Source organism: Halyomorpha halys, unplaced genomic scaffold (assembly GCF_000696795.3).
Source record: "Halyomorpha halys isolate HHAL.00 unplaced genomic scaffold, Hhal_1.1 Scaffold9.1, whole genome shotgun sequence".
NCBI classification, from domain to species: domain Eukaryota; kingdom Metazoa; phylum Arthropoda; class Insecta; order Hemiptera; family Pentatomidae; genus Halyomorpha; species Halyomorpha halys.
The window spans coordinates 1,088,024-1,099,926 of NW_027110416.1; the positions used below are offsets into that span (position 1 = coordinate 1,088,024).

Sequence of the window (11,903 nt, forward strand, 5' to 3'; positions counted from 1 at the left end):
AGTAGATGGTCAGGGTTGACCGCAACCCTGACCATCTACTTATATTTAAAATAATGAATATGTAGATATTAAAAAAAATAATGTTAAATACAGAATTTTTCTTTCATTTATACCTTAACCTGTTAACCGTGCGGGAAGTATAAATATGTAAAATGTAAACAATATCGTGCACAGGTAGGACATATAAATCCATATGAAATTTCATTTTCGGGTGTGAAGCATTGACATGTCCTAGTGAAAGAGTTCGTGCCCATTATATGCTGTGTAATCAAAAAGGGAATTCCTCGGTTAACAGGTTAAGGAAGTTGAGGTATTAATTTCAGACTTTTTTTTACTATGTGGGTCAAAAATGTTTAATGTAAAAAAAAATTCAAAGTGTAATGAAAGTAATCCACTTTGATGGTATTTACTAAAATATAGTTTAAATGTTAATTTTTATAACAGGTTGTAAAAGGTGAAGCTAGAGGAGCTAAAGTTGTCGTTCGGATTCTCAGAGAAGATGCCACACCAGAAGAGAAGGGGTACTTCCTTCACGAAGCAAAACCTTTCCGTGACCTGAAGCACAAGAACATTAGCCGTCTGTATGGCAGGTGTCTGGAGCATGATCCCTTCCTCTTACTGTTCGAGTATTGCACGAATGTAAGTTTCCTTTATTGAAAAGGAAATATAATTTAATTAGTTAAAAAAAGTTAACAGCTTTTACACTTACTCCAGCTTATTTTTTGTTATATATATATTTTTTTTTATTTAGGGTGATTTAAAAAGCTTTTTGGTGACGAACAGTGGCAGCAGAAATGCAATTACTGAACAAAAAATCTCATTGAAGATGATGATTGATGTTACAGAAGGACTGAAGTTTATGAACGAACATGGTTTTATTCACACGTGAGTATGGCAATAGTTTCTAGCTGACTCATATAATGTCCTTCACCTTTTATACAAAAGTTATCTTCCTCCCTTCTCTGTCGTATGTGGCTGTCCATATTTGAGGTTGTTATAAAATTTTATAACAAATTAGCTTAAGCTGTGCTCACTCATAACTCAAAAAAATTTAGTGCCCATCACACATCTTTCACTTACCACTCACTTACGTCCAAGATTAGATTAGATTAGTTGACTCTTACTATAAAAACAAATTTAAAGACAAAGGAAGGCAAAATTATGAAGAAAACATTTTTATTTTTTTGTTACTATAAAAATTATGATTTAAGTACACTTAATTCAGTAAGGGAAGGGCACTGGATTTTTGGGGAGTAAATAATTTACATCAACTATATTTCTCTCTCCAAAAAAAAAAATTGTTTACCCTACTTAACTACATCAATGCAGAATATCCATAAAATGTAGCTAAGTGGGATAAACAATTTTTTTTTGGGGAGAAATATAGTTGATGTAAATTATTTACTCCCCAAAAATCCTGGGCCCTTGTTGACTTTTTTATTATTGTTGTAAAGTATTAAAATTGTACTGTTGATTTTTTACTTTCACTTACCTATATATGGAATATAGTAAGGAAAAGAATTGCGATCTTTCAAAATTTCTAATTTGAGTTTTCAATGGAAATACAAGTTTTAAGATCCCTTGGGTCCAAATAACAAAGTCTTACAAAATGGTCTGTACGTGTGTTTGTATACAGCCTAGCTAAAAAACGAAAAGTTGTTTGAAACTGGAATACGCTTTGGAAGTGACTGCAACTTTTTCTGTAGAATCGTCTAATTGGAAGTGCCATTTTATAGAATCGATTTTTTCACATTTTTTTTCAATGCAAATTCTCTAGGCAATCAAGAATTAAAAATTAAGTAAAATATAAAAATATTATAAATGGTGATTGATTATAATGTTGTTTTATGTTTTTTGTTACTGGTCCTGACTAGGAATTAATTTTGATTCTACATCTTTATCCATAGTCTCTTATTTAATATATTTTGATGAGTTATCTTTTTTTAGCGATGTATATTATTTTGTATATTATAATTTTATAAATCGTAATTATAATTATGATTTATTTACATAAAATTACTAATATAATTTATTTCTTAGGGATCTTGCGGCTAGAAATTGTTTGGTCGCTTCAGATTTAACTGTCAAAATAGGAGATTACGGAACTAGCGTTGATAAGTATCAAGTAATTTATTATTTTCTGATATACTTTTTGATATTTTTCATTATTATTTTAAGTATTCAGTTTTGTTATTATCATTTCAGAATGAATATTACATTGTGGGTGATGTTGCTGTCCCTATCCGTTGGTGTGCTCCGGAAACTCTCACTTGCACTCAAACAACAATAGAAACTAAAGAGGTTTGTTAAAATTTGTGCTAGCTATTCTCTAAGATTATTAGAAAAGGAATGCATATTAAAATTTCTATTTCTATTTCATTAAAGTTGATTGTATTTTTGAATGATCTATAATTGAGGTGTGTAGCTTCAAAACCAGCTCTATCCATATTTTTCTGAAATGCCTTTTTTCTTTTCTATTTTCCGCACGTCTTTCATACACTATATCATATTGCCAAATGATATAGAGCAGAACCAGTTCCTTCCCCGTGGAAATTGCGTTCAAAGTGATGCATTTGTTACAAAACCAGCTTCGTTCATCCAAGCTCCATTTTAATTATGGTTTCACCGGCATGAGACAGAGTTTATTGTTTTAGATTTCCTTTTCATAATTTCACCTTGTACAATGGAAAAGTATCCAAATTTGGAGATAATGTTGAAGTTCAGGATGAGGTGAACTGTCTCAATTATGTAGGTGCATTTCAACTATTTACTAAAAAAAATTGGAAAATTTCACATATTTGATACCAGTAGTATCAGTACGATACGGTACAAGATGTCGGCAACCTTTTAAAGAAACATTTCGGACCCGATTGGAAAAGGATGGATTCCTTTAAGTGTTATATGAATGTGGTTGCCTGATGTCACAGCAAGCTTGATGAGGATGTGAATGAAAACATGTTTATAAGAGTTCCTCAACTATAATTCTTCATTCATTATTTTGTGTTATGGGTTTTTTAAAATTAATTTTATCTTGTATTCAAATTCAAATTTTCATTTTTCAATTAAAATTGTCTTGAACTGACCTTGTTTTTTCTACTTTTATAGTATGTTCATATTTATCTTGAAATTTCACTAAGAAAAAAATTTGTGTTTTTTTTTTTTAGTAATTAAAAATATATTTATGATTTTTCCCAATATAATTATTCAGTGTAGTGTATTGAAAATGGTGGTTTAAATCCAGTTTGGTTTAAAACCAGCTCCATCCAAAATTTTAATTTAAATTCCTTGAAACTTATAATTACTGAAGCAGTGAAATAATCATGGGTGTCAGGTCTTTCGATAAAAATGACAAAAATTTCCCTATACTGATCGACATGTCAATAGTAAGTTTTTTCGCTTTTCTGACAATTTTCTAATGGTATGTTGTACATCAAATGTTATTATTCAACAATGATCTGATTATAAATAATTGGTCATAATATAGGGCATATCCTTTTATCATTCTGTTTTTTGTTTATCTTTAAATATCTATAATATGCAGAGGATTGAAATCAAAATTATGGTTTTGTTTTTAGTTTTATACAGCTGTGTTTCTATTTTTACAATTAATTATATGTTGTGTTATTCGTGGTTTTGGTTTTTTAGAGGTTACTCTAATATCTTTTCATTCACAATTTAGGCATTCTAGTTTGTAGATGACATTTTTATATCTAATAACAAAAAATGTTTTTAGGTCACTGAAGGAGGTAATGTCTGGTCACTAGCAGTTCTACTGTGGGAAATAGCAGAGTTTGGTAAAATGCCCTTCTTGGACTTGACAGATGACGAGGTTATAACACGTGTCTTGGTCCAGGGGTCGGTCAGGTTGCCTCCGCCCAACTGTTCCTTTGGCCATTATTTGTCAGTATAATTTTTTTTAAACTAGTTGTGAATATATCAATTGAATTTATGTAACAGTTTATAAATAATAATGGAATGAAATATTACATTTATCTAAGCTTTCATAAGGATTTTATATGATAATGATGAAGGAACTTTTTTAAATGTTTAAAATTGTATAGTTGATTTTTTTTTCTTATGAGATCATAGCTTAAGTGGCAACATGTTTAAATGGATTATCACCTACTGTATTGTCTAAAACCATTTTATTGTGACTAAAACTTAAATGTCATCCTGCTTCACAATCGTAAATATTTTTAGATAAGACATTTACATGATTGTGCCTACATATATTACACCTAGTTTATTTTTTAATTGTAAATTTAATTACCATTAATATAAGTGTTCATTTTTTGGTCAATGGTAAATGCATATAATTTTGTTATATGTTATTTTTTCTGATTGAATTCTTACATTCATATACTATTTGTAGAACATATCACTGATGCTTCATCTACTTTTTCCTTAGTACTAACACGACATATTTTTTTATTTCCAGGCACAATGTGATGACTCTTTGTTGGAGAATGGAAAACAGGGCTAACATTGAACAAATCTTAATGATGCTTATGTATCTCAAAAACAATCCGTTTCAAGAATCTGATTTTGAATCTCGTTGGAAAGCACTTAAGCCTAATACTGTTGTAGTAGTCGATAATCATACACCTATCCATTCACCTAGGCATACAGAATTGGCTCAAAGGCCTCACCTTACTGCCAAGCTCGAATTTGACTCCGGAGTCGATTTGGAAATCAAGCCCACCGATGAGAATCCTGATTCATGTAGGACAAGTACTCCTAACACTGTATCACCCCAACTTTCTGTAGCTAGCGAAGATATTTTCCAGCCTGTTCAGCACAAGTCACCAAGTATGACCAATCTCAAAGGTTCCTTAGAGGATGTAACCCAGTTTGATTCTTGGCTTATGGGCGTTGAGCAGAAAACAGAGGAGGACCGCAACTTTGTCAAAAACATATCAGAAGCTATCAAGAACTTGGATGAAACATTGGCCTTAGAGAAGACTTCGTCTTCTTCTCAGGACTCAAGTATGGAGGGTTCTAAAAAACCTTTGCTGGAATTCAAATTAGGTCCCACAGGAAACGAAAAGAAAGGTGATTCTTCGAGTTCTGACACTGAAGAAGAAACTTGGAGGAATAGGATAGAAAGAGGAGAATTTACCGAGAAGGTTAAGGAGAAGTCAAAATCTGTAACCGACTTGATGGTATTGACTCATATCGATAGTGAGGGTAGTGAGTCGGATTCATTGCCCAGTCTAACGAGACAATATTCTGTGAAGAAAACCACTGTGAAAGGTGTTTCCTACACAGGAATTGGCTTCGGGAGTGAGGGTAACATTCGGAATGCTGTCCTAAGCGAAGAGCTACAGGACAAGCTCAAACAACTCACAACTTGGAAGACTGAAACTCAGTCTTTTTTAGTGAAAGGAGCCTCGGAAAAGAATAACAAAAATTTACCATTTATGGGCGTTGAGGAAGTTTCAGCACCTATCATTTCGATGGGTGATGAAGATTCCTCAGTGCCTAATAGCAGCAGTGTTAGCACAACACCAATTGCTGCTGCTGAAGATGTCACTGGTTCTCACATTACAACTTTCAGCAGTGACAGTGCGTCAGATGTAACTGCTATTTCAAATTCTCTTTCAGAACAATCCATTGTAAATATAAAAACCAATCCTGTAAATAAAGAAACTGTGATGATAGAAGAAAATAATGTATATAGTGATTGTATAAAGGGTAGTTTGGTCAATAATGAACATAGTGTATCATCTAATGTAAGGATCTCTGAGAATGTAGGTACCAATGATCATCGTCAGTTGGTTGTAGATAGTAAACAAACGGCTTCTAGTCATTCTAACAAGAATTCTGTTCCTGAAATTGTTATTACCGAATCAGAGATTTCCCAAGTCCTTGATGAACCTGAACCATCTGTAGATATGCAATATGTTGTGGATATTAAGCCAAGGAAGTTTGTTTTTGTTTGCGAAGAGACAGGCTTGGCTTCAGATAGTAGTGACGATGAAAAGAATTCTCCTCAAGATGTTAAAACTATTATTGAACCTCAACAAGAAACATCCTGCTCTGTTATTTTAGGTTCTTGTGAAGAACATACCTTAGATTACTTTAAAGGCCTTAAAACCACATTTACTCCCAATGTTTCTTATGATGGTGTCATTGAGAATCAGACAGAAGGTAGTTATGATTTGCTCGATGAACATAGTGTAAAAGAAGAAAGTAAAATTCTTGAAAAAAATTTGGTTGACAAAAAGTTACCCGAGGTAGCCCTAGTAACACTTAGTGATCAAGCTGTCATAAATTTATCGAAAGATAGGGACAAGAATTTTGAAGAAGAGCACATCAGCAAAAGGGATATAAGAGAAAATAAACCGGGTGTTGAAGATGGGGAAGAAAATGTTTCTCAAAATAATAGCATGAATTTTAATGAGTCGTTGTTACATATCATTGATTCTTTTATAGATAATGAAAGGGCTTATACTGCACTCTCAATTGTACCTGAAAAAGATTTATCTCTAGACATATCACCCAACACAAAGAAATTATTTCCTGTTGAAGAGGTAGTTGAAAAAAGTATGTGGTCGGACCAAGAAAATTATACTAGCCCTTATGGGGTAGAAAGTTCTTATTCATATGAAAATTCTTCTGAAGAACTTTTAGTGGATGGGCCGATTGATGGGAAAAAGCTTTCAGAACAGGTAAATGTTCCCTCTAGCCCTCTCAAAATTGAAAATCCTTTTATTTCAGACAAATCTTCTGAAAAACATTTAGTTGGTCCTGAACTAGTTGAAAAACATTTAATTGGTCCTGAAATAGATGAGAAATCTTTTTCTACAATAGAAAGTCCTTTTACTTCCAAAAATCTGATTGTAGAAAATTTTGTTCAAAATCCACTTGTTGAAAACATGTTTCCTACAGATCTTACTAGCTCTTTCAAAACAGAAAATCCCTTTATATCAGAACCCTCGTCTGAAGAATGTTCAGTAGAAGTTCCAGTAGATGAAAACATGTTTTCCAATGTGTTAGATCTTGGTATTCCTTTCCCATCCAAAAATTTTACTAAGGAGCCTTTAGTTGAATCTACAATAGGTGAAAGTATATTTTCTAAACATGCAAACCTTGGCAGCCCAGAGAAAATGGAAAATCGTTTTACTTCACGAAGATCATCTGAAGAACATCTAGTTGATATTACATTTAACGAGTGCTCATCCTCCGATCAGTTACATCTTGACCTTAATAATCCTTCTGAAACCGACGAAAGCTCTGTTTCATCAAGAAACTCTTCAAAAGAACATTTATTCAAAGCTTCGTTTGATGAAAACACTAGCAATCTTCAACTTTCTACATCTCCTGAAATCGATAATCTCCATACTTCAAGAACTTCTATAGAGGAAAATTTAGTAGATGTTACATTAAACCAACACACATTCCCCAATCATGTAGATCTTGATAATCCTTTTAAAATGAAAATTATTTCTTCATCTGAAAATTATACTGAAGAAACTTTAATAAAAACTCCAAATATTACCAGTCCTGACAGAATAGAAAATCTTTTTACAACAGCAAACTCTTCTAAAGAACAATTAGAAGATGATTTTTCACGGAAAAACACTCTTTCCAAACAAACAGATCTTGATAGTCCTTTTAAAATGGATAACCTTGTTTTATCAAGGCATTCATCTGAAGAACATTTAGTTTCAGCTCCTGTTCATGAAAACAAGTTTTCCCAAAAGCTTGAACTTTCTAGTCCTTGTAAAACTGAAAGTGATTTCAGATCAGAAAAATCTTCGGTAGAACATTTAGTCAAAGCATTAGATGATAATAAATTTTCCAAAATGCTTGAACTTGAAAGTACTTTTATCTCAGAAAATTCTTCTGAAGAACATTTAGAAAGTCCTACATTAAACAAGAAGACATTTTCGAAACAGACAGATCTTGAAAGCCCTGTTAAAATAGAAAATCTCATTTCATTGGGAAATTCATATAAAGAAAATTTAGTGGAAGCTCCAGTTGAAGAAAACAAGTCTTCTAATGAGTCTACACTTGGCAAAATTGAAAATACACTTACATCAGGAAACTCTTCTAAAGAAAATTTAGTAAATCCTACATTAAACAAAAACACATTTTCAAATCAGAAAGATCTTAATAGTCCTAAAGAGGAAAGCCTTGTTTTATCAGGAAATATATCTAAAGAATATTTAGTGGAAGCTCCAGTTGATGAAAACAAGTCTTCCAAAATGCTTGAACTTTCTAGCACTTGCCCAATTACAAATACATTTACTTTGGAAAATTCATCTAAAGAACATTTAGAAGATGCTAAATTAAACAGACACACCTTTTCCAAGGAGATAGATGTTGAAAGCCCTTTTAAAATGGAAAACTTTATTTCATCAGAAAACTCTTCTGTTGAACATTTAGTCAAACCCCCAGTTGGTGAAAACAAGTTTTCAAAAATGCTTGAACTGCCAAGCCCTTGCGAAATTGAAAGTACTTTTATCTCAAAAAATTCTTCTGAAGAACATCATGTTGATGATGCTCAATTAAACAAAAACACATTTTCCAAACAAATTGATCTTAATAGTCCTAAAGTGGAAATCCTTGTTCCATCAGGAAAGTCATCTGAAGTGGAACACAAAAGTTTAGTGGAAGAACCAATTGATGAAAATAAATTTTCCAAAAAGCTTGAAATTTCTATCCCTTGCAAAATTGAAAATACTATTTCATCTGAAGAACATTTTGTTGAAGCTCCATTTCCGTTTAACCAACCTGAGCCTGTAGACATTCACTCAAACATTACTAGTGTAAAAGCAAAATCCTTGGATTCATTTTTATCACCTAAAAATGGTTATGAACATTTTGTCACCTTGCGTAATGGATTATATGTGGAAGATGACAGTCATATAACTAATTTTGTTCCTGTATTCAACATGACTGAATCAGTTTCCGAAAATGCTTTTATGAGTCAAAATCTTTATTATGATCCATATTTCTCTGTAGATTCAGGACATAGCTCTGACCGATGCATTGAGCAGGACAAGAAAATGAATGACTTGAAAAACAGACTTGAGGATGTCGTGAAATCAGGTAGTGACTTCCAACTAAAGAATTCCGAAGAAGAATATGGTGGTAAGCTGCTGACGCCAGATGATGAGAGAAGTTCAGATTCAGGTTTCAGGGACAAAGGTAGTTTAAGTGAAAGTGTTGAGGATACCTGTGATGAGAAGTACAATTTAGAAGACATTGACGCAGAACTGGATGAATTTACTCTAAAGAATATTGATAAGGAAGATCTCAAATATTATGAACATTTAGTCGACTCTGACCGAGAACCTACTCCTGGTTGGTTTCTGCATGTCAGGCCGGAGTCAACTACTGTCGACGCAAAGGAAAGCGGTTGGCTGTCCCAATCCACTGAGGATGAAGAAAGGTTACCATTGACCATAGATGCTGAGTTTGCTGCAGCTATAAGGAATGAATTAAAAGAAAAATTACCGTGTGCTCAGCAAGTAGAAAAAACAGAAGAGGATGCTTCTCCTGAGCAGGAACCTGCCACTGATAAATTTACATATCCATCGCAATTGTCTCCGATATTGGAAGAACAGGAATCAAACCAGTCTTCTTTACAGCTTAATGACTGCAGTCCCGTGTTCATTCTCCCTCCCCCTGAAATTAAAACTGATACATTTAAACAAGACATTGTAAAAGCTTTTGAGAGTTTAGAATCTTCAAAAAATGGCATAATAATGGAAGATTTAGAAGATGGAAATGGCCTTATGTTATTTAGTGACGACAGGATTATTGTTGATGATGATGTTTTAATTGTTGATACTGAGACGAATGAGGCAACATTAATAGAAAGTCCCAAACCACAGTCCCATTTGGCTTTCATTCTGACCAAGAAGGAGCCCGAAGTTTTTATTGATAATGATTCGCCTGAGGTCAATTCAGAGATTTATGTTTTAACGCCCGATAATGCTCCTTTGACTCCTAACTCTGTTAATACAGATTCTCATTCCTCTCCAGAAAATGCAAATATGTCTGGTTTGTTCCTGTCGCCATGCTCTATAAGATCAGATCTGTTCGATTCTGGTCCTCCCAGTTTGCCTTTTGATCTTGGGCAATCTTTAGAAGAAGTTGAAGATATTCCTGTTTGCGAAGAAACCGTTATTGAAAACTTCACTTCACGAATCTGTAATGGTGATACTTCAGATCATATTATGGATAATGAAAAGGATATTTTGAAAGGGGAAGAAAAAGAAGTTGATAATAACAAAATTGATGTAATGGAAGTTGAACTAGCAAAAGATTCTACTAACAAGCTTCTCGAGCCATTAAATACATTAAAAGATCATGAGGAAAATAATAAGAAATCCTGTGGTATTGAAGTTACTCTTGATCAGTCGAGTCCAGCAGATTCTAATTTAAAGAGATCTCTTTCTGACGAAAAAGTCTCAAAGCACTTACGAGCAGAAGTGGAAATTGATAGATTAATCTCTTGGTCTAATAAAGAAAATGAAATTGAAAACACAAATCATTTAAATTCTAATACAACATTAAGGAACGACTGGCTCAAAGATCTTTTTACGAACAACATTAACAGTGCTGAAATGAATAGCAAAGAAGACAAAAATCATGTCAATAGCAATCTTCGAAAAACGGATTGGCCTACCATTGAGGAATTGGTTTATGAAAAACGCTCTGAAAAAAGCGAACAGAATCACTGTCTCAAACCGAACATTACATCTACACTAGCCCTCATGTCTCCAGACCTCAGTTCTGCTGATAGTAAATCTCTCGCTTCCTCTTTTTCATCAACACCATCTTCTGATGAAAATAAAACCGTTGCAATGAGCACTGAAGACAGCGATAGTTCAAAATCTAATGAGAAGTTACCCAAACCGAATTCTTTGAACTTGAAGAGTGATGCCTCAGGTGCTCCTATGCCAAGTCCTGAAGATGCAGAGAAAGGTTGGCGCCCGACAATATGCCAGCTGATGGAGCTGACAGACCAAGCTGCCGCTGATGGAGAAGAAATGACTACTTCTTTCATCGAACCAGATGAGAATGGCATCTACACTCCTGATTGGGAGAGTGATATATCTGAGGAGCAGTCGTCTTCCAGTGGAGAGTTCGTTTGGAAGGTTAGTTTTGTTAAACGTTTATTTTAATATTGGTGATTTTAGAATTTTAATATCTGATTTTTGCTTAATGGCATATTAAGATACAATGGGTTATTGGAAACTGCTTGGCTAAATAATGTTTATTCATTCTTATGCAAATCACGTGAAAACCTAGAAATTTGATCCTTGAAAAGTACAGGGTTGTGGTCAAGAAGAAAAAAAAAATTATTAACTATTTATTGATTGCCGATGTTTCAATTTACAATCTTCATTTGGTCTGTTGTAAATCTCCGCCCATCACAATAGCCCTGATGAAGACCTATCTTGTAGGTCGAAATGTTGGCAATGAATAAATAGTCATTGTTCCTCTTGATCGCAGCTCTAGTCATCTTCTAATTCACATATGGTCATCTATTTATAAAATAAGTACTTATCTTATTGATAGTTCTATTTTTTTTCGAACTATCACTTGATTTACTTAGAATGTTCTAAGGTATCTTAGAATTTTTTTTATTATACAATAAAATAAATTTCAAGATTCTAACTATAATCCTTATGTTGATAAACGTCCATCACTTTTGGTCTTAAAGCACCATTTGGTTTTTTTTTTTGTTAGAATTTATTTTTAGAAGAACTAAATATTAATGCCAACAATGAATTGAAAGTTCTTCACTCTCACATAAAAATTATTTTAAAAAAAAATTGTTTACTTTAATTTTTGTAAATGTAATCCTGACATCCAAGACTGGTTGTCAACTCTAAAGTTTAATGTCTTGGATTCGTTTACTGTGAGATATAACTATTTTAATA

At 33.1% G+C, this 11,903-nt stretch overlaps 1 protein-coding gene across 4 annotated transcripts in view; it reads left to right on the top strand.

Annotated features, from left to right (window-relative positions):
* The window catches only part of LOC106678050 (uncharacterized), a 38,201-nt gene that overhangs the window by 12,932 nt on the left and 13,366 nt on the right, over positions 1-11,903 (top strand). For all 4 annotated transcript variants that reach the window (XM_014416344.3, XM_014416366.3, XM_014416351.3 and 1 more), the window contains 6 exons: positions 445-639; positions 752-885; positions 2,041-2,125; positions 2,206-2,301; positions 3,734-3,900; positions 4,439-11,114. In XM_014416344.3, the coding sequence (XP_014271830.1) occupies positions 445-639; positions 752-885; positions 2,041-2,125; positions 2,206-2,301; positions 3,734-3,900; positions 4,439-11,114 (7,353 nt within the window). The remainder of the gene's footprint in view (positions 1-444; positions 640-751; positions 886-2,040; positions 2,126-2,205; positions 2,302-3,733; positions 3,901-4,438; positions 11,115-11,903) is intronic.